Consider the following 24,342-nt stretch of genomic DNA (forward strand, 5'->3'; position numbering starts at 1 on the left):
TAAGTTTGTTGCCTATGTCTATGAGTCTTATTTCTGTTTTGTAAAAAGTATATCAGTCATGGGCTTTCCTGATGGCTCAGTGATGAAGAACCTGCCTGCCAGTGCAGGAGAGGCAAGTTTGACCCCTGGGTTGGGAAGATCCCCTGGAGAAGGAAATGACAACCCAGATATTCTTGCCTGGAAATCTCATGGACAGAGGAGCCTGGTAGGCTACCGTCCATGGGGTCGCAAAAGAGTCAGAAACGACTTAGCATCTAAACACCAACAGTATTACTCAGTCATTAAAAATAATGAAATAGTGCCATTTGCAGCAATGGGTTGACCCAGAAATTGTCATATTAAGTAAAGTAAGTCAGACTGAGAAAGACAAATATCATATGATATCACTTACATTCAGAATCTAAAAAAGTGAACTTATTTATACAAATCACTTTCTGGTCTTGGGTGGGCCCCTCAACCTTGTGAGTCCAGGATGAGATGACATGTGTATAGGAGTTAGGGGATAGTTTCTAATTGTATGCAGTTATTTGGGTGGGTGCTTGTGTTTGTACTGTTGGGCTGATTTATGGTTATTTAAATCTGTAAAAGGGTGTTCTGCCACTTCCTTTGTGCACGTTCTGTTCCCTCACATTATTGTAGACCCGATATAAGGCAGCTTTCAGAACATGCCATTCTCCCTCACAGCTTCCTGTGTTTGAACATGCTGCCTGAATCACACCCTCCTCACCCCCCTTCTTCCTCCACCTCACCTCCATCTCCCTTTGTCTGTCTGTTCCCCTCCTACTCACCATTCGAGGCTTAGCTTACGGACCCTCTGCTTTGTGTGACACCCGTGGGTCCTGTCTGCACCGTGAACACGATGACTTCATCCTCAGGGTTGCTGTGGGTCCAAGTGTGGCCTTTCCTACATGAGTGGACTTGGGTTTTTGAGGGCAGGACCAAATCTTATTCATTTTCTCAACCCAGTATCTGGTTCTTGTTATTTACTTGGTAAATTTTGATCAGAATGATGAGTGAATGTCAGATACTCACCGCCATGAAAGAAATTGTACTAGTCAGGTTCATGATTCTTCACTAATTTGCTATGAAACTTGTGAAAGAAACAACATTCAAGCTTTCTGTATGTGATATAAATATAGGCACCTGATGTGCATATTTTAATGGGGAAGCTTATAAAGTACTCCTAATTATTGAAAGTTTCACACTGAGAACATGTGACCACATGACAGTATACGAGATGTGTCACTTGCAGAGAAGTACGTTGCACAAGTCGTTTCCCCAGTAACTGCTGTGGATCCCTCCTGTGGCAGGATGCTAACAGGTATTGTGGGATGAAAAGGTTTCTTGCTGAAATTCATTTGGGGAAACACTGGAATAAATCTCCATTTATGAAACCTGTGATTTTGTTAAAATGCCATCTCACAATTCAGTGATCCCAAGTTTCCTGCTGCTTTTATCTTGTTTTAGATCTGATTACTCCTCCTTTCTCTGGTTTTCAGCTTTCATGGTGACATGGCATCTGGTTTCTTTCTACAAGGAAGGTTCAGCACACAGCACAGTCTTTGATACATTGGACTGGTTTGAGGATCCTACCTGGAATAGGTATGTAAGACTTTCAGTGTTTGCTTTCTCATCCTTTGAATAGCCATGGATGTTATATCCATTTCTGCTTTTCTTGTTGTTGATTAAGAGTGGAATTTGTTCTGAAGAATAAACTTCATGTGTTAGAGATGATCTTTGTCTTTTCTGCTTAGAGCATGTGTTTATAATATGACATACAAGACTCCTCAACACCCTTCATTTCCTTTGTTGTGTGATTAATACAAATTAAGAATACATTCATGCCAGTAGAGAATGGAAATTCCATGCTCATATGGCTCTGAAAATAATGGAATTTAATATATAAATCTTTGGAACTCAAGTATACAAAATATGACAGATCCCCTGGTATGTTTATAAATATAGTATACAAAAGTCTAACATCTAACAGAAAGATGTAACTTTTTTTTCCAAAATAGTCCAGTCTTAGGCAAACCTAAGTACCAAATTTTAAACTAAATGACTGCACATGGGAATTAATTAATGATTATTTGATCCTCTTCGTTTTTGAGACAAGTATTCCCGTAGTGTAAAATGACATAAATATGACATAAAGGCAAAAAAATACAGTATTTGAAGGTATTATTGTTTTATGAGTTATCTTGAAGGGGATATTCTGAAATTAGATTCTCATGAGATATAAGCTGTGTAGCTCCTGATTTAATTCAGTTCAGACTACTTTGATGAGTGCTCTGTGTGTGTGTTTGAGGGGGGCGGTGGGGCGGGGAGTGGTATGTTAGCTCTAAGAGATACTTGATTATAAGATTCATTGCTTTGTTGTATTCAATTTTCAAAATATTTTGGGGACTATTGTAGACTTTTTGAAATTTTGGTTTGTATTTAGAAAAGAGTCCAGCCTATATAAATTGTATTTTCAAAAAAGTAAAGCTGCCCTGCTCAATCCTCCTTCCCAAAATGTCTGCTGAAAACCACATTTGGGAAGTAGCATAGCCTTGAGACTTAATTAGATATAATCTATGACCTTGGGGGAAAAAATGTTATGCTGTACTCCCTAACCCATGACCTTGAAAAAAAATGTTTTGCTTCCTTAGAAAGAGGGAGGGAGAGAGAGAGAAGGAGGGAGGAAGAAAGGTAAGGAGGGAGAAAATAAATTCACAGTTGCCATGTACCAAATACTCTAGGTCACCTTTATTCTTAATAAGGTATCAAGTAATTAATCAATGTGTTTCCCTGAGTCTCCAGAGAATTTATCTTCTACATTCTCTGAAAGTCTTAAATCTATAATTAGAGTTTAACCTTCTTGATTTAAGGCAGAAGTTGCAACTAGTCACCTGCATGTTCCAGCTTTCTTAGGTTGTTTATTGTATAGGGTTTTTTGTTTGTTTGTTTGTTTTTTTTTTTTTTTGCTTAACACAAAATTAATATATCAATACATGTGTTTAAAAAAATGTCAAATCAAAAAATCAGAAGAGTTCACATAAAAATCTGGGCTTCCCATCTCTGGAAATGAATTAAATTAGTTGCTTGTGCCCCAATTCTAGCTGTCATACAAATTACCTCCCTCATCTTAACCTCTCCACATCTAACTCATCAAGTCCTCCAAAGCCTTGCTGTGACCACCCAGTGGTTCTCAGCCTCACTGTGAAAAGACAATTTCCTGGGTACTCAGGCTGTACTCAGAAAATTAAGCCAGTAGTTCTGAGTGTAGAGCTGGGCTTCAAAACTGTAGAAAGTTCTTCAGATGATTCTTATATGCAACCAAGGTTTAGAACCACTGCCCTAACATCTTCCTCTCTCCCTATATGGCAAGGGCCATACCCTGAGTCCAGGTCATACTCACCACTTTCTGGTCTTAACAGTTTTGTACCATCATCGCTAAATCCCCTTCTCATTTCTGTTCTCGTCTTTGTTCAGTTCCATCCCCACCCAACAGCCAGAGTCACTGTTTCAGAATTGAACATACCTAGTTAATGCATGCTTGAACCTCTTCAATAATAATAACAATAATGATAACAGCTGATGACGATCATTGATACCTTGGTTGAATGAAGAATCTGAGTTGAGGCTTTGTTGAAGTCACTGGAGCATTAAATATCAGAAGCAAATGGGGGAGGCCTACATGAGGCCTATTGCCTAATCTGACAGTATCTTCTGCCTGCCTACTCCTACAGACAGTGACCCATGGGCCAAAAGCATCCCTGACTTCTACAAATTGCCACCCAATCAGTGTCCTGATGTCACACTGCTGTCAGGAGCAAAGGGGGGTTATAACCTGGCAGTGACATTATTATAAGATTAATGTTAGCACACAGCCACCAGTGTTTATTAAATGTCACTTCTTCCTAGTTGCATGATCCACCCAGCAAAGTAAGTTGATGCTGGTAAATTTTTAGGCGGACTAACTGAACTAGGGGTGTGCATTTGTCAGGGTTAGAAGTTATACATGGAATCGTCTCTCTTGCCGCTCTGACACACAGTTCCTCGTTGTCACCAACAAATAACATAAATCCAGTTATTTATTTGAGCTGCAGTGGAGACTTTTCTTTTTCAAAATGACTGTGTAGTGGTGGTGTGGGCCATAGAGGTAGTTACTGGAGTCTTTGCTTTAGCCTCCACCCACCCCATAACTGAGATGACATGCTTCCCATTGCGAGGGAAGAAGATAAGGTGGCATCAGAAACTTTTCATAAAAGACATCTTCTGACATATAGTGATGTTATTTTACTCAGAGTTCAAAAATAAATCAATAAGTGCAAAGTGTTCTTGCCTGGAGAATCCCAGGGGCATGAGAGCCTGGTGGGCTGACGTCTATGGGGTCACACAGAGTCGGACACAACTGAAGTGGCTTAGCAGCAGCAGCAGCAGCTTTGAAGCTGAGTGGAACATGTGTCCATGTCAGCACCCCTTGTGCTCACTGTAATCAAGTTTTATTTCATACAGGTGACAATTATTTTCTTCAGTATAAAACCATCACTGCTTCACTACTGACATTATAAAAAGTTCAAGGAGTTGTGTTAAGACAAAAATGTGCCTATGACATTCAGGTAATGGAGACCAATAAAGATGTTATAGCCTGAGGAGTTGAATTAATGCCTGAGACACAGTTATCCACTTTACCTTAGGGTCCTAGCTTACCCAGATAATATGCCTGGGCAGAGCTGTCTTACATCTAAAGAAACAATTGACATTTTTACTTCTTTCCTAAATGTTTATTTTGGAGGACAAATGGAAAACAAAATACAGAGAGAGGCACAAGCACATACTCACTGAGCATCCCTAGAGTTAAATTCCTCTGTCCACAGAATTGGAGTGGGCAACCATCCCCTTCTCCAGGGGATCTTCCTGACCCAGGGACTGAACCTAGGCCTCCTGCATCGCAGGGAGGTTCTTTACTGTCTGAGCCATCAGGGAAGCCCCAAATACAGGGTAGTGTCTGTTAATGAGATGCCTTTGTTTTTCCTTTGGAAATCAAGATGAACTGGCCATGTGTATAATTTTTCTTTGTGGTGAGTAGGTTTGTAATAAGGCCATAGATTCTTTTCATGCCATTTTAGAAATCATTTGAAAGGATTCAGGCAGTGATGACCATTATGTTTTAAGATTTTACGTTCAGTTCAGTTCAGTTCAGTCGCTCAGTCGTGTCCAACTCTTTGCGACCCCATGAACCGCAGCACTGTAGGCCTCCCTGTCCATCACCAACTCCTGGAGTTCACTCAAACTCACGTCCATCAAGTCAGTGATGCCATCCAACCATCCCATCCTCTGTCGTCCCCTTCTCCTCCTGCCCCCAATCCCTCCCAGCATCAGAGTCTTTTCCAATGAGTCAACTCTTCGCATGAGGTTGCCAAAGTACTGGAGTTTCAGCTTTAGCATCATTCTTTCCAAAGAACACCCAGGACTGATCTCCTTTAGAATGGACTGGTTGGATCTCCTTGCAGTCCAAGGGACTCTCAAGAGTCTTCTCCAACACCACAGTTCAAAAGCATCAATTCTTCGGTGCTCAGCTTTCTTCACAGCCCAACTCTCACATCCATACATGACTATTGGAAAAACCATAGCCTTGACTAGACATTAGGACATGCAAAGCTTTTCCAATAAGATAAATCCATTTTTCTAAATTCTTTGTATCACTGAGTGCCTGGGATATGGACAGAGGAAGATTAAAATGTATCGTATTGTCACCACATGAAACAGCTAATGAGAAGGAAATTAATAGTGTCTGAAATGAACCCTGGGTTAAGCATAGCTCACGTTGTATTTCTACCATTATTTTTCACTTGCCATTAATTCACTTTAATCAGAGAAGTTCCCTAAACTAATTAGGATTCATTTTTAAAAATCTAAAGTAACAGGTAAATGTATCCTCTATTTATTTTAAGTTAGGAATAATATGGATGCTGAATTGATTGTGAAGACATTTATTATGTTATATGTATACATCAAATGGCTTCAAAAATATGCATGTTTGTCACAGATATTTACTATTATATCAGACTTTTTCTTATTCCTATCATTCCTCTAGCACTTTGTGTTGACTTTTGAGAATGAACATTTTGGAACAAAAGATATATTCTTCCAGGATCCTGCATGCTTGAACCATATTAGACTTTAGTAAATGTTTGTGAAATGAACGATGAATAATGCAAATGTGTTTTAATTTTAGATACAAGCAGATGAAATTGTACTTAAGCTAGGAACTAACTTAGCCAGTGAACTAGATATATAAAATAATGACAAATAAAAATGGTAATTCACCAGAGCTGATATTATATCTGGTATGCTCTGTGGAAGCAGAGAGAGATGGCCATCATTTTTAAAGGATTTGGACAAAGTCAAAGGGCCAGCAAATCTAATATTTTGGTGAGCAGCTCATCCTGATTTCATTAAGGCATGGCTGTTCACTTCCCTTTCTCCTTCACTGAAGTTTTCATCTTTAAAATCTTTTTTAACTGCCATGTTAAGAGGATGTTCTAGTCTAAAGACTCCTGGTTCAGGTACCTTATCTTTAAAAACTTTGCTAGGGGCATGTGGGACATTAAGAGTAAAATACTACAGTATCTCAATAAATACTAATCTAGTACAGAAACAGCTGCACTTAAAACTGAACAGAGTCTAATGTTGTCTGATCATGCAATATGCTGCCCAAGCAAACTCTTTAGGAAGTGCTTGAATCATTCCTATGCCTCCATCTACTTATCTATTCAATCTTTGACTTTTCTTGGCAAAGCTCAAACCCAGTTAAAGTCCATATGCTTTACATTGCTTCACTTTTGCATTTTAGAAAATGATTAGATAGTGCAAATGGATGTGATGATCATATTAGCCAACAGTAATATAAGCCCTTCATACATAAAATTATTTATCTCAGAAGGATATGAAATTTCACTTTGAAATTATGTTGTTTTCTTAATATCACAACATACTGTGCCTCAAGGATAAGTAATTTCATACATTTAGGATCCTTCAATTATATTCCCATATTGGAGAGATATTACATTATTTTACTTTATCTGAATATTAATAATATGATCAATGATAACTTTGATTATAAGTATTCTGAAATTGGAAACATCCCCATATTTAAGTTAGCCACTTTAATGTTCAAACATGTCTTTCTTTATATTATTAGTTGTTTTCCTTTAAACATTTTCATTCTCCACTATTCACTTGTTTGTGATTAATCTGATTAATGTATCTGTACTCTGCTTTTTTATACATTAAAATACTTTAGATAGATTATAAAAAGATGAATGAAATAGAAAATTAAGGCAGAATAATTATCAATGAAACAGAAAATTAAGAAACAACAAATAGAAATAAAACCACAGAATCAAGAGAAAAAAATATCAATCACAATTAGGCAGACCAACAGTTGCTGTGATGATCATCAGACTTGACTCTAGGTTTACTAGGGGCTAAAGCCAAATTTTGTTGAACAATTATCTGAAAAAAGATATATTTGCCTAACATTAAAATACTCATTCTGTAAAAAGAGAAATTACATACCGGACAGGAATGGAAGGGAAAAGAGTACTTATCATACTATGGGACCATTGGACTCATATTTGAGGATCATGGATGCAGGAATGAGATACAGCTGTCCTGAACTGTGTGTATTTATCAGCAGCCTCTTTTTATTTATATTTATGGTTGTGCTTCACGGACGATTGAAACAAAACCATTGACGTCTGAATTTATATGGTGAATTCCATTGGCCTTTGAACCTCAGCGTGCTCAGAGATCTTGATTTTGGTTTTTGTTCTTTACCACTATCAACACTAAATTTTCAATGCTGTTTTATGAAATCAAGTAGAAGCTATAGTTGCAAAATTGTTGACTAGGGTCTCATAAAAGTTGAGAAGATTTTATTGATTTAAATTTTGGTAGTTTTTTCCTTTGGCGTAAAATTATGTGTTTGCCTACACTGTTTTTATTTATGATATTAGCTACTACTTTATAGGTGTATCTTTAATTTCTTACTCTTTGAGCTTTGGGGGAAAAATAAGTCTATATTTTCTTTGAGACCATTGAACTAAGAGGATAAGTGTGTTAGTCACTCAGTCATGTCTGACTCTCTTGTGACCCCATGGACTGTAGCCCACTAGGCTTCTCTGTCCATGGCGTACTTCAGGCAAGAATACCGGAGTGGGTTGCCATTTAAATGCTGCTTATTTTCCGAGATAGCAACTTTGTGGATTCATGACACAAGCTTTATATCGTTATCCTATTCTTGAAATCTACCCCATTTTAAATCTTCTATCAAATCCTTTGCAATATAAAAATTGTTGTGATTAATCTTCTAAAAGCATGGCACACAATTTGAATCAGTTCTAATGAGGTGGATGAAACTGGAGCCTATTATACAGTGTGAAGTAAGCCAGAAAGAAAAACACCAATACAGTATACTAACACATATATATGGAATTTAGAAAGATGGTAATGATAACCCTGTATGCGAGACAGCAAAAGAGACACAGATGTATAGAACAGCCTTTTGGACTCTGTGGTGGGGTGGGGGTGGGGGGCATGATTTGGGAGAATGGCGTTGAAACATGTATAATACCATATAAGAAATGAATCGCCAGTCCAGGTTCGATGCAGGATACAGGAAGCTTGGGGCTGGTGCACTGGGATGACCCAGAGGGATGGTATGGGGAGGGAGGTGGGAGGGGGAGTTCAGGATTGGGAACACGTGTACAGCCGTGGCAGATTCATGTTGATGTATGGCAAAACCAATACAATATTGTAAAGTAATTAGCCTCTAATAAAAATAAATAAATTTGAATTTAAAAAAATAAAAAGAAAAAGGAGTCATATTTTGCAAGCAACTTTCTATAGTATAAAGGGAGTTAAGAATGCCTAGTACCATGAATTCTGACCTTAAAAGATTGAAGACATTTTCAGTTTGAAAAACCAGCAGATATAGATGTATTTTAAAATGTCATTTAAAAAATAAAGCTCTATCTTCCTGGTAAATGACTTATATAATTATATTAACATATAGCCTATTTCCAAATACTGCATTATAAACTACACACAGCAGTAAAAAAAAAAAAAATGATGGCAAATAGAACCAAGTAATGAGTGGCCAAAATCTCAACTTATGTTATACTTCCATGAGTTACTTATGACTTTGAGGGTATTCTGAATTAACTTCTGGTTGTAATACATTTAGTTCCTATTTAGAAAAAAAAAAAAAAAAGATTTAAAAAAGTTTGAGAGCCTGTCTCAGAGTTGTGAACAAAACACGATCCTGTTGGTGCTGAAAGCTATCTTTCTGGGACATTTTTCAACTAACAAAAACTGTTTCAAACTAATCTGATTATCTGTACACTGCAAAGCAATTGACACAGTTGAGTCTCCCCTTTAATCTGCTGACCCATCTCACATTTTACAAGGCACTGTCATGGGCCAGTCCCTCTTTGAGTCCCCTAACACATATCATCTCTTCAGAATATCTTATTTAATCTTCAAAGTTGCCCTGTGAGATAAGTAATAGCCTTTTTTTACATATAACAAAGAAAAATGTGTTAGAGAAAAATAATGTCATGAATCATTCCTATCTGCTTACTAATAAGAAGGGTAAACTGTGATACCAGAACTTTTTCTTTCTTAAAGCATAATCCTTTTCCTCCTAACCAGTGCTTCTCAATCAGAATGATTTTGTTCCCTAGGAGGATATTGGGCAATGTCTGAGACTGTGTTTGGTGTTCATAACAGAGGAGGGAACTCAACTGGTTTCACAGCTGAGTTTCTATGAAAGGTCATATAGACTACTCTCTTCCATGACTCCTGTATATACTCCGCACTCCACTGATTGTTTCCTGAAAATTATAGAGGAAATTGCTTGCATCTACTCATCATTCTGCCTGGAGTACACTGAACCCCCTTTCCTGCCAAATGTGTATTCATTTTCAAGATCCGAATGAAATCTCCATGGTTCATTGATGCTTTCCCCGTGCTCTGCTCATCTTCTCCCCAGGCAAAGTTCACCATGGTCTTCCCCCAACCCCTGCTAGCTTCATGGTTGCCCAGCACTTATAGCTCTGTATTGCAACTTATTGATTTTCTTGATTGTTTTCCCCTAAGACTGAATTCTTTGAGTACTGGCACCAACATCATATTCATCATAGTATTTCCTAGTGGCAGTACAAAGAGTCACTAAACAAATGCTTTATTGTATATTGAATAAATACTAAGTGATCCATGAATCCCTCCTGATTTATCATTCCCTAGCAGCTAGGGAAATGATGCAATAAATTAATTTGCCCAGTATTCTGGAGCATCCAAAAAGATTAGGGATGAGTTTCATTAACTTAAGCTTTCACACTCTCACCCTTTTTTAGTTGGGAAAAAGTCCAAATAGAGGAAAATGTAGTGTTTCAGAACGTGACTCCAAAAACTTTAGTACTTTTAAAAGATGTAGTCTCATTCACATTCCACTTTACTTATTAATATAGGAACTTGGAAAATTTTAAAGTGTTAAGAAAAAAAGCTATCACTTAAGGTCAAATATTGTCCATTCATTAAATAAATTTATATTGATTGCCTAATATGTGCTGGGTTACCTAGAACATTATTTTGGATTTTTTTTTTTTACTAATACTGCATTTTAATAATTATAGTAATTTAGAGGAAAAGTAATGAGTTGTGAGATCTCTTTTCTAATGCCCTAGAATAAATAATTGGTTTGCTTTTACTAAGAAAGTATCTACATGTTTTATATTTGATCTCTGGCTTTATTTGTTAATAATTTTTTAATGGAAGCTAATGTTACCTCTGTACCCCTGATGCTGGGTTCAGAGGTTATTCATCAGTATTGTTTATTAGAGGGAATATTCCAGAACAATAACATCATGTGGTAATATCAGAACATCATCTTTATAAGTAAATTAGAGCATATTGATACTTATAATAGATATACTTTAAAAAAGCATTTCACTACGTAGTTAAATCCATTCTAAGTTTCAAACTGTTTAGTACGAAACAGGAAACAAATCTGTGGTCTTCATATCACAAAGTTATAAAAACCTGTCTTTAGTAATGTAAATGTGGCCTCTTTTAATCAGTTGCACTCAAGAATTATAAATACATGCATGCTAAATCACTTCAGTCGTGTTTGACTCTTTGTGACTCTGTGGACCGTAGCACGCCAGGCTCCTCTGTCCATGGGATTCTCCAGGGAAGAATACTGGAGTGGGTTGCCATGCCCTCCTCCAGCGGGTCTTTTCGACCCTGGGATCAGACGTGTGTCTCTTCATGTCTCCTGCGTTGGCAGACGGGTTCTTTACTACTAGTGCCACCTTATATTCTTACCACCATCACATACTACTGTTAGTGCATCAGGCCATACTTAGTGCTTTACAGTAATCCGTAAATTCTCTGCTTCTAAAGTGGTTGTCAGTCTGAAAAAAAATAAAATGTTTTTATGCCTTCTTTTACTTTTAAAAATATATATATATTGCAATGCTTTTTCAAGGAGCTATTTGCAGAAGGAACTAGTATAACTGGTAAGTAATTATTATATAATTAGTGTATAACTCAGTGTGTATATATGTATATATCCCGTTAACTCAAACACATTGTCTTGGGTTTTTCCCTCAAATATTTTACCATACAAAGATCCAAAGACCTTTTTTTCAATTTTATTGAAACTCCATTCTCAGGACAATATTAAATGTTTTATTTGCTGTCTCTTTGAATTAGAAGATTATCCTTTAAGACTATAGTGTTCTGTGTTGGTGTATCTATGGTTTAGCAGTACTTCCACGTAGTAAGTAGTATAGTTGATGTAAGCATCAGTTTTGCACTCAGCAGCTCTGGATTCAAGACCTGGATTAAAACCTATAAATTGTGTTTCCCTGTCTCTTGAATTATTTTAGCCTCTGCTTTTCCATTCATTCTCCCAATAAGGGTCATCAGGCCCACTTTATGAACAGACTCTGTTGAAAGGATTCAATGAGATATAAGAGGAATGCCTGGGTATGGTAAGAGTTTGGAGAATGGTGATTTTAATTCAGACCTCACCAAGGTTAGTGGTGAGGTTCAAATTTACGTCAAAGAAAGGGACATAAAATGGAAAAATGAAAAAAGCGATGTCCCCAGAGACTGTGAAATGTCTAACTCCAGGTCACACAGCTTTGATATGCCAGAGTGAGGGCTCCCCACCTACAGGCCAACAGGAGCCCTGACTCATCTTTACATACTCCACATTCTGACACATAGTAAGCATTCCAGAAACAATGAGTAAGTGAGTTTTAAGAATTCCTGTGGAGAACTAAAGTCATAGATGAGTGCGTGAAGAGTGAGCCACACTAGTGCAGCACATGATAGTCTTTTTGCTGAGCCTGTGTTGTTTACACACCCCATGGGCAAGAATCTTATAATATTTGTTTTTATGCTGCCAATACTTAAGAGGGGGCCTCGAGTAGACACTTAATACACCTTTGTTTAATTACTGAATAAGTAAATAGATGAACTCAAAAAGCTGAGAATTAATTTTTAATTTATATGTTTTTAATTTTAAAAAGCTGTTATTTTTCTTATTTTGCCACTACAATTTGGAAAGAAGGTATGTCTTCCAGTGTGTTTTGTCTTAGAGGTCTGCCTTACTGTAGTCTTTTCTACATTTGGTTTAAAATTCTGCAGTTACTTTAAGTCTTCTCTTAGTTTTTTTTTTTTTTATCAACAAGCGATCTTTGTTTTCTCAATATTTAAAAAATATTAATTCCTTTTCATAAGATTCTTTCACTAAAATAATATAAAACTACTCATGTGTACTAAATTAATAGAAAGTCATGACTTGTAGATATTTATTGGTTTTGATTTATACATAGTATATAACTAAAATTCAGGTAGCAAAGTATTGATGGTATTCTGAGGGATTTGTGTTACAAGGTGAAAAAGGAATGATACTCACTGAGCATAATAAGTTGCAATAACACAGACACCTCTAAAGTTGTTTAAGTCATTGTGTGTTCTTAGGACAGTTAATCTTGCCCTGAAATCTTATTTACTCTCATGTTTTTGACAGTTAATTAAAGACCCTATGACTCTGGTCCCACTATTATGTTAAATTCACCATTGATTAAGTCATAATTAAAAATTTAGCTCAAAGAATAAAGGCTGAAGATATACTTAGATGATACTTTTCTATTTGTTTCAAAATAATGTAGACTTCACCAGTTCTCTCCATGGGAGTTTTTAATAACAATTAGAATAAAAATGTGATTTGTTTGAATGTCACTAATTTGCCTTGTTGAAAAATAAAAAATGAGATTTTCTCAGTATCCCCCCTTACCCAGGGAGGATTCTGTATTGAAGTATCATAAATTTTAGTTGCAAGAGGAATGATGAGTAATAAAATATTTATAGAGCCAATTGTTACCTTGACTTTGACCACTTCTGTTGTACACAGAGAGATTTGCATTCAAGTTTAGGTTAAGTAAACATTTGTATAAAACAGTGATAAGAACATGAATAAAAATGTAAATATCTCTGGTTAGAGTGGTTTTAGTTAGTGGGGAAAAAAAAATTATGAAATAGCAGCACCCATGAATTAGACTTTTGAAAATGCTACATTAAAAAAACAGAAACTTGGGTCTTCCCTTGCAGTCCAGTGGTTAAGATTCTGCCCTTCCAGTGCAACGGGTTTGGGTTTGATCCCTGGTCAGAGAATGAAGATCGTGCTGCCAAAAAGAGGAAAAAAAAATTTGAAAGACAATAAAAAGGATATAAAAGTCAAACCAAAAACCTCAACTCACTCCACAAATATAGAGAAATTATTTTGTATTTGGAATTTCTTGCACTTCACCAAGGGCTTACCTGATAGCTCAGTCAGTAAAGAACCTACCTGCAATGCAGGACACCCGGTTCAATTCCTGGGTCAGGAAGATCCACTGGTAAAGGGATAGATTACCTACTCCAGTATTCTTGGACTTTCCTTGTGGCTCAGCTGGTAAAGAATCCGCCTGCAATGCTGGAGACCTGGGTTCGATCCCTGGGTTGGGAAGATCCCCCTGGAGAAGGGAAAGGCTACCCACTCCAGTTTTCTGGCCTGGAGAATTCCATGGATTGTATAGTCCATGGGGTTGCAAAGAATCGAACATGACTGAGTGACTTTCACTTTCACACTTTACCAAACATGTACTATGTCTTCAAAAAGAATATGCTTCCTCTTTCTGAGGTATCCTAAATCTGGAATATTTATTGACTACATTCTCTGTGCCAGACATTCTTTTAGGTGCTGAGGTTATGACAGCATATAGAAAAGTCTGTGCCTTCATAAAGGTTATATCCTAGTTAAGAGGCAGACAGAAGGAACATATGTAAATATACAATGTCAAGAGAAATCAGTCTTATTAAATATATTAAGGAAACAGAATCATGGCAAAGGGCAGTATTCTTCTATAGAGAGTGTTCAAGAAAGTCCTTTTTAGTAAGGTCTGTTAAGATCCTATTGGAAGAGAAATCAGAAGCCCAGCCAGGAGAACCAGCATCAAAAAGGCCCTAGTGCTACTTAGTGAGGCCAAGTAGACCATGGTAAGAACCTTGGATATTTTACTAATTGACCTAGGAAGCCATTGTTAAGACTTTGAACTGGAAGGGAGGAAGATTTTTCTTCTACCTTTCTAGATTCTTTTGATTAGTTTAGTAATTAAATTGACATAACATGGGTTAACTGGAGAAAAACAAATTTAACTTTATATGTATAGAAATCTCATGTAGATGTGAGAAGCTCTCAGACAGGCAGCTGATGCTTGTGTTGCCACCCTGAGCTCAGTAGAAGAGAGGAGCGGTCTGGGGCTTCAAAGGGAAGGAAGATTATTCACAGGAGGGTGGAAAGAGCAAATGTTTGGTAAACAAATGTTTGCCATGCCAGGTGGAGGCAATGATTTTGAACAAATAAGCCCTCCCAGACTCCCCCTAGCTTCTTATACCAGCACACACTCTTATCATTATCCCTGGATGGTTCATTTCCTGGACCGAGTCGTCCATCTGAATTCTTTTAGGTGATTAAGTGGGAGGTAGAAAACTCTTCGTGAGACTGTTAAGCCTTAACTGTCTTCAAATGAACATAATCTATGTGCCAAAGTGGCACATTCTGGGGCAGCCTGCCCTGAACCCTATCAGAGCAACAGAGTGACCTAATCTGAGGATTTTTTTAGAAGGATGAATTTGGCTTTTCTGTGAAAAGGAATAGATGGGGAAAGGATTACATTTTGTCAACAGAGTGGGAAACAATGAGCATAGAAGGGAACATTTCTCTTTCTTGCATAATCACACCTCACTAAAGGGAAGGTAACCATGCAACCAGCTAGATATCTGAGGGATTTATTATTCCAGGAAAAGGGAGAATGGATCTACATATGTAAAGAGCAGTTTTGGTATTGCTCCTGGAAGTAGGACTTGGGGTAGTGGGGTTACCTCCCCTACCTCCACTTTGTAGTGGAGGGGAAGTCATGAGTAGGATTTGAACATGAAGAATCTGAGGTTCTTAGATGGTCTCCAAGGGAAATGATTGGGAGGGGTCTCCAGAAGGTCCAGCAATCTGGATTTCAGGAGTTGTCTGATTGGAGATTTGGTGGCATTTCGTATTATTTTAAAGCAATTCAAGTTCTGGAAATGAGAGCATGTAAAGGGATAAGAGACAAGAACTCTGCTGGTGCTTCTAAGCTCATTTGGTTCTAAAATATGCTCAGAGGGTCATGTGACTTTGAAGGAAAAGAGAAGTTCACTCAGCAACCCCTCAGAGGGAGAAGAGGGGTTGCTGGGTGAACTCTTTTTTTTCAAAGTCTGTACATTACCTTTTACCATAACACCCAGCATCCCATGGATTCACATTCCAGTTTGTTTCTCCAACTTAACATGAAAGCTAGTTTTAGGAGATATAATAGTCGAAATTCCTAAATTGATCCCAGCTTGGCAAAATGATTACCCAAAAAAGAGGGGGGGCTACTTCAACATAAATTGAGCAGATTTCATGCAAAATTACTTTCTCATCTTAAAAAAAAGTGCTTAAAATAGGATTGTGTTTCTCAAAAATTACCCCTTATATGGAAATTCACAGGAAATAATTTTTTCCTGCTTTGGAAAAGTACCATCATTGAAAAGAGTTGCATATTATTGTTTTTACTAGCATTCCTAAAAATTCAAAACATTTGTGTAACACATAGTGAGTGGCTGAAACTTTTTAATGTGCATTTATTACTAATTTATCTGTTCATAACAAAATACTGAAATATATATAAATACAAGTGAAAGGAATCCAGAGAGTTGATGGAAAACTGCAGAGGATCTGAGGTTGAAGTCATTAAGATGCTCAGATCTCAGCTGAGAACAGCCATAAAAGCAGACACCCTCCGTTAGCAAGTGATTTCTTGGTCCCTGTGCTGTGCTCAGTCGTGTCCAGCTCTTTGCAAGCCCGTGGACTGTAGCCTGCCAGGGTTCTCTGTCCACAGAATTTTCCAGGCAAGTATACTGGAGTGGATTGCCATTTCCTCCTCCAGGGGACTTAAAGAATTAAGGAACCAGCATCACTCAGGAAAATATATCAGACTCAGTTGGGAGTTGTCAAGGGCTACAGGAAGCCACTCTAGGGTAGGAAAAGCCAGGAAGTAATCCCATTCAGGTGAGGAATCATCCAAGGTCATGGCCCTGGGCAGAGGGGCTTGAAGGGCTACTTCAAGATCTCCAGGAAGCAGTTGGATTTCATTGTAAATGTGTAGGAGCCCATGTACGCATGCATGCATGCTAAGTCGCTTCAGTCATGTCTTACTCTTTGTGACCCTATGTACTGTAGCCTCCCAGTCTCCTCTGTCCATGGGATTCTCCAGGCAAGAATACTGGAGGGGTTGCCATGCCCTCCCCAGGGGATCTTTCAGACCCCAGGGATTGAACCAGCATCTCCTGCATCACATGCAGATTCTTTACCACTAAGCCACCCAGGAAGTCCTTGTAGGAGCCCATATCCTAGTAAAGAAAGGCATTGGTAAGTGCGATTAAGGACGTTGAAAGGTTTTAATTATAAGAGTAATTTTTAAAAATATTATGAATATGATTTGTGTTTGCTCAGAGAATTTTTTTGTTATTCAACAATTGTTTGAACATTTCCTGAGTCTTACCCCACCAAAAAAGAAAATATTTTAAAGGTCAGAGGCTACAAGCTTTTCATCATTTAGCCAAGAGACATAGATAATATGGTCCATGTATTCAGTTTAATTTAAATAAAATGTCAGCTTGAGGATGTAACTACTAAGCAATTATCTGAAGATAGATTAGAGTGACATTAAGCCACGTTCCTTCTGTCTACCTGGGGATCTCATCATATAGTAATTTATACATTTTACGTTTTATATATTGCTTCTATGAAGAAAATAGTCATAATTTTAAATGAACTCTAAATGTTTTATATTCAGTCATGATGATGTCTCCTAATTTGGAGGTGCATATAAGCAGTGGAAGAATTGGCTCTCTCCATATTTTGATGAGAAATGAAAGGTCCCCTTTTAGACTCAGGGCTTACAGCCCGCTCAGGCACACCATTTGAAGATTTTCCCTCAAGACCAAGTGTCTGGAAAGATCAATTGTGAAGTAATGAAATCAAAGAGTACTTATTCCAGTGTTTTGACAAGGATCCTGAGGCAAGAGACCCCAGGGGATGCAACTATCTCAAAATGTATTAGGAGTTTCAAATGTCACCAGTATCTTATGTCAGTTTCCTCTAGGCTAGTTCCCTGGAAGCTGTTCCAGGTTCTTTCTCTTGAATCTGAAAGATGACCAAACTTTTAGGCATCTTGAGCAAAACATTTACTATCTCTTAGATGAATATTTAGAGACTGGAATTTGTCGAGCAGGGGAAAAAAATGATGCATCTTTCTTTTGAAGAAATTGGCTCTGTGATGATGGTGCCATTCATCCTGCAGAGAATTTTGCATATGCATGGGCCAAGCAATTGGGAGGGGGTGCAGTAAATCTGTGGTGTTTAAGAGAATTAAGGTTTCAAGAAGCAACACTCTGGGATTTAAACTCTAGTTCAAGATGATTTGTATGTCAAAAATAATTGAAGGCTTGTGGTTAGTTGCAGTTTTGAGAGACAGACTCTCCTGGAATAAGAAATAGCATCTGAGATGATGTGAGGAAGTGTCGTGCCTCTCTGTTTTGAAATTTTGCCAGCTATTTTCAAAAATAGTAAGGTTATCCTGCTGTTATGCTCATTACTGATGAGACCCAAATGAGTATATTGATTCCATAACTCAAGAGAAGTGAGGTGAATCTGAAGAGGGTTTGAAGGATAATTGCAAAGATGAGCAACAGAAGAGAAGGTAGGATAAGTTAGGAAAACTGAAGAAGTCCTCAAGAACATCAACAATCCTGAAACTCATGAGCAGTTCCTTGAGGGAAGACGGTGGTCATGTTTGCTCTCTTCCTGGCTGGAGGGCTTTCCACTGCAGGAAGAAAATACTTCCCTGATGGTAAAACTTGGGAGCTAGCAGGAGTGGGAACCAAAAGAGATCATAAATTTGAGTCGTTGGAAGGATTAGGGTGAGGAGAGGATACATTTTCATCTATTTTTTGACTTCAGTAAATTCTGACCCAGATTGATTCTTTTGTCTTTTCTGTTTCCATGAGATTATTCATGTACTTCAGAGAAATACATCTGAAGTGGAAAATTTAGGAGTAGGAAATCAGATCATCAAATCATGCCTAGTATCTATATTCTTGCTCTGCATTCATACACACCTGTTCCTCCTCTGTATTTCCTCACATAGCTTTGTAAGAAAAGTATGATTGCTGCCCTCAGCACTCAACAAAATCATGGCCACATAGTTCAAAATAAACTCACACCATCTCCTTTTGGGGCTTCCCTAGCAGCTCAGCTGGTAAAGAATCCACCTGCAATGCAGGAGACCTGGGTTAAATCCCTGGGTCCAGAACATCCCCTGGAGGAGGGAATGACAACCCAATCCAGTATTCTTGCCTGGAAAATCCCATGGACAAAGAAACCTGGCGGGCTACAGTCCGTGGGGTTGCAGAGTCAGACATGACTGAGCAACTAACACACTTTGACCTCCTTTTTGTTCACAAAGCTACAATAGTTCTTTGACTTTTCAGGGTGCTTTGGGTTGAATTGTCTATACCCAAATTCCTATGTTGAAACCCTAACCCCAAAGGCAATTTTATTTGGAGACAGGACTTTCAAGAGGCAATTACGGTTAAGTGATCTCACAAATACAGGTCCTAAAAGCATAGGATTGGTGGCCTCTATCCCCACACCGGAAACCAAATCCACTGGAACCCTCATCTTTGATGTCCAGAGCCGTTAGAAATAAATGTTTATATTATCTAGCCTCCTACTGTATAGCATTTGGTTATGCCAGCCTGAGCACACTGATATACAGAAGAATGTTTGCTCCTTGACTGTCATCATTTCATTTGTTTCAAATGATGAGAGGTGAGAGGTAGGGAAACTCAAGGTATCAGGGGTAAAATGAGGATGGTGAGAAAAGTTTGAGGCAGGTGTATCTTCAACCAGTTTTTATTAAGGTGAAAACAGAGGCTTGGATTACAGGATCGTTACAAGATGGCTTGGCCTATGACAAATATATGAATGACAGAAAGCTGTATTTCAGAAAGATATTTAGTTCCTTAGCACATAGTGGTGGGTTTTTTTTCATATATATATTATATACTGTGTATTGAGATGCCACGAGCTTTATGTTATGTGTGGCATGCAGGTTTCAGATCTTTAGGCATCTGTGAAGTTTAAGACCTTTAAGGACAGAAGGCAACATTCAAAAATGTAAAATATAGAGGAGAGTCCTATATGAAAAACAGTTGAAGACTTATGGTTGCCAATTGAAGACCAAGTGATCTGATACCTATACCCAGTACAATTAGGAATTCAGCTTAGGAAGGCTTGAACTTAGTCACGTTTTCTCTTAGATAATTACTCTTTAAAACGTCACTGAACAAAAACTGTTTCGTTCTTATATTCATGTATTCATATAAGTGATAAGAATTGCTCTTGAAAGAATGAACATCCAGAATGAAAGACTGAAACCAGTAATATATATTAATCTAAGAACTGTCTCAAAGATAGGTGATGCCCTGCAGAAGCTTATAATTGAGTGTAGAAACCTCTCATGATACTGTTTGGATTCAGTATGACCTGGAAAATTTATACAATCCTCAGACCTAGAAGATCTTGAGCCACAGAAATTTCTAAGAATTCTGCACTTACTAATTTCTCTTTTCCTCATAGCAGCCGTTCTTTAAGGTAGGCTCTGTGAATATTGTGCCCACTTCTCAGTTGAGGAAAATTAAGGCTAAAGGATGTTGTTTGTGCAGGTCTCAGGAATGGCAGCTGAACTAGGCAGTCTGTGTCCATACTTCCACCGGTCTATGTACTGCTCATCAGTTCTGTTCTCTGTAGAGTCCATGCTGCCTCACCTTGAGCTTCTCTGCCCCTCAAACTTGTTTTATTCTTAAAAATTTAGATCAATATGTAACCAAAACTTATGGTAACGAAGGCATCTTTTTTAAAGGTTTTTTTTTTTTTTTTTTTAAGTTGTGTTTGGCTATTCTGGGTCTTCATTGCTGCACTTGGACTTTTTCTAGTTCCAGCAAGTGGACACTTCTGTACAGCTTCCAATGGCAGTGGCTCCTCTGGTTGCGGAGCATGGGCTCTAGGACGCATGAAGGACTACTGAAGCATGGACTTCAGTAGTTCTGGCACGCTGGCATTATTGCTGCGCGGCAGGGGGAATCCCCTCGGACCAGGGATTGAACCCATGTCCCCTGCATTGGCAGGCAGATTGTTAACCACTGGACCACCAGGGAAGTCCCAAGATAACTTTAGATGATCTCAAGATACGAAGTCACATAATACAGGCAAGGTCTTTTGCCTCATTTACCACTAGGGCACATGAGAGCTTCCCTGAGTCAAAAAGAACAAGGCATAAATCATCTGTCACAGGTTATAGGGACCTCAGCCAAACTAGGCATATGATTATCTCTGTGCTCCCACATAGGTGGCCTTGTGTAAATGACCCATCTAAGTTCTGAATCTTTGAAATGAGATTAGATGTTCCAAGAAATAAGAAAAGGTCTCTGGCACAATTGACTAAAGTGCTTTATATAATGTAAATTTGCTCTTGCATAATGATAAATTAATTTTTTTCTGACTGGTGTTAGAACATTAGAGATTTCCCTCCCTCTGTTTTAAAATTATTTTATTTCATTTTTACTTTGAAACTGGGCTTAAAAATCAAAGGTATTAAAATGTTCCATTCTCTTAAACATTAATGAACATATAAAAATGGAACTAACTGAAGAAAAAATTGAGTCATCATTTGTCTTTTAACATAAACTTAACAACCTAAAATTATCAAACTAATCTTGATCTGCATCATCAATGCAAAAAAAAAAAAAAAGTCCTCAATTTTATTAATAATGAACAGGTAATTTTAATACAAACTGCTTTCATTTTTACTAACTTTTATTTACCTTTTAGAGGTATATGTGTATTTTTCATTGACCTCTATGCTGCAAGCAAAAACAAATAAGCAAAAGGAACCATAGAAATGATGACACAGATAAAATTGGAGTTGATTATTAAAGAATACTTTATTTTTGGAATTTTTCTGATACATTTTCAAAGTATGTTACTATACACAGCACTAACAAAATAGTATTTTGTAGATTATTTTTATTTAGGGAAATTTAGTTTACTGCTTTGACATGTTGGTACTTTTATATTATTCATAAATTTACTTTTTTTCTTACTTTAACAAGAAATGTGGGAGATCTTGAAAAACCAGTGCCTAAAATCATTACCTAAACTCTGTAGTCAACTACAGTTATTACATATAACATGATAAAGGTTGAACTTCCTGCTGTAAGCTCAAGTGATGAAAATTCAATGTATGCTATAAAATTTTTAAACTATTTTTGTAGTTAGGAAGAAGGAAATTTTTCCCTCAGATGCCTCAGGGTAGGCATATTTAGATAAAATGAAAAGGAAAGGAAACTCATTTTTATTTTTGAGAACCAGGGAAAGAATTTTCATTTTCTTTGAAATATTTCAGATTCACTGTTCTTTAACTGGATTTTGAACTAGACTTACACAGTTATTTAATTTCACTTACTTGGAAAATACACTAGAAGATATCTACAATTCAAGTGACCTAATTAACTCAAAATCATTTATCTTTTTTCATGTTAATGCATGTATTACATCTAGAAGCATAAAAATATATAGGAAGTGTTACCTCTAACTTCAACATCCTTTTCAAACTTTCCATCTTTGCACTAACAGATTATCTCTTAAGAATATTATTTACAACACAGAAAGTGTGTAAACCATCTTTATCAAGTAAATAATGGAAAGCACACTTCAGATTAGAAACCAGAAAGCATGCTTTCTGGCCCTATCTTTGTTCAGTTCAGTCGCTCAGTCGTGTCTGACTCTTTGTGACCCCATGAATTGCAGCACGCCAGGCCTCCCTGTCCATCACCAACTCCCAGAGTTCACCCAAACTCATGTCCATTGAGTCGGTGATGCCATCCAGCCATCTCATCCTCTGTCGTCCCCTTCTCCCCCTGCCCTCAATCCCTCCCAGCATCAGAGTCTTTTCCAATGAGTCAACTCTTTGCATGAGGTGGCCAAAGTACTGGAGTTTCAGCTTTAGCATCAGTCCTTCCAAAGAACACCCAAGACTGATCTCCTTCAGAATGGACTGGTTGGATCTCCTTGCAGTTCAAGGGACTCTCAAGAGTCTTCTCCAACACCACAGTTCAAAAGCATCAATTCTTTGATGCTCAGCTTTCTTCACAGTCCAACTCTCACATCCATACATGACCACTGGAAAAACCATAGCCTTAACTAGACAGACCTTTGTTGGCAAAGTAATGTCTCTGCTTTTGAATATGTTATCTAGGTTGGTCATAACTTTCCTTCCAAGGAGTAAGCATCTTTTAATTTCATGGCTGCAGTCACCATCTGCAGTGATTTTGGAGCCCAAAAAAATAAAGTCTGACACTGTTTCCACTGTTGCCCCATCTATTTCCCATGAAGTGATGGGACCAGATGCCAAGTATCTTTGTTACTTGCAAAAATTCTGGCTGTGGGTAAGCCACTTAACCTCCCTAAGCTCCCTACATCATTAAGATAGAAATAATAGTACCTGCTCTGTGCTTGCATGAACATCTCAGGTCAAAAATATAAGCCTATCTTTTGTAAACTGTAACATACAATGGAAAGGCAAGCTCCTGTATGCTTTCACTTTGTAGAAGTTGATAGTTGTTAAGAGAGTAGATCTGAAATTTTATCACCACAAAAAGAAATGTAATTATGTATGAGGACAGAGGTGCTAGCTAACCTTATTGTGGTAATCATTTTGCAATATATACATGAATCAAATCATCGCATTGTACACCTGAAGCTTATGTAGTTACATGTCCTTGTCTCAATAAATCTGGGATTATTTTTTAATGAAAAGGAACAAATAGCAAAAAAGACATTACAATAAATAACAAAAAATTATGAATATAAAATTATCATCTGTGGCTTGAATATTCACTAAGGGAGCCACTTGCCACTGTGGCCATTCAGCACTTAAAATGAGCTCTAAGTGTGAAGTCAATCATGTTATGAGGGCTTACTGTGGAAAAAAATGTATAAAATCATATTAGTAATATTGGTTACATTTTGAAATTATAATTTTTGTGAATTTATTTCTACATAAATTTTGTAAATTTAATTTTCAATTTTTTGAAATTCTAATTTCAACATGTAGTCAAATAAAATTGCTAATATGATTTTATACATTTTTTTCTCCACAGTAAGTTTTCATAACATGATTGACTTCCCACTTACAGCATATTTTAAGTGCTGAATGGCCACATGTGGCAAATGGCTCCCTTAGTGAATATTCTAGCCACAGATGATAATTTTCTATTCATAATTTTATATTATTTACTGTAATGTCTTTTTTGCTATTCCTTTTCACTTAAAAAAAAATCCCAGATTTATTGAGACATGGACATGTAACTACATAAGCTTCAGGTGTACAATGTGATGATTTGATTCATGTATATATTGCAAAACAATTAACACAATAAAGTTAGCTAGCACCTCCGTCCTCATGTTTAATTACATTTCTTTTCGTGGTGATAAAATTTCAGATGTATTCTCTTAACAACTTTCAACTTCATATAGGGTTAAATAAAATGTATTATTAAATTTTTTAAAAATGTAAGCTCTCATTGGGGAAACAGAGT

The 24,342-nt window shown here is 37.3% G+C and overlaps 1 protein-coding gene across 7 annotated transcripts in view; it reads left to right on the forward strand.

Annotated features, from left to right (window-relative positions):
* The window catches only part of CHRM3 (cholinergic receptor muscarinic 3), a 567,870-nt gene that overhangs the window by 303,206 nt on the left and 240,322 nt on the right, over positions 1 to 24,342 (forward strand). For all 7 annotated transcript variants that reach the window (XM_070781879.1, XM_070781883.1, XM_070781884.1 and 4 more), the window contains one exon: positions 1,500 to 1,602. In XM_070781879.1, the coding sequence (XP_070637980.1) occupies positions 1,505 to 1,602 (98 nt within the window). In that variant the 5' untranslated portion in view covers positions 1,500 to 1,504. The remainder of the gene's footprint in view (positions 1 to 1,499; positions 1,603 to 24,342) is intronic.

This window comes from Bos indicus, chromosome 28 (genome assembly GCF_029378745.1).
Source record: "Bos indicus isolate NIAB-ARS_2022 breed Sahiwal x Tharparkar chromosome 28, NIAB-ARS_B.indTharparkar_mat_pri_1.0, whole genome shotgun sequence".
NCBI lineage: Eukaryota > Metazoa > Chordata > Mammalia > Artiodactyla > Bovidae > Bos > Bos indicus.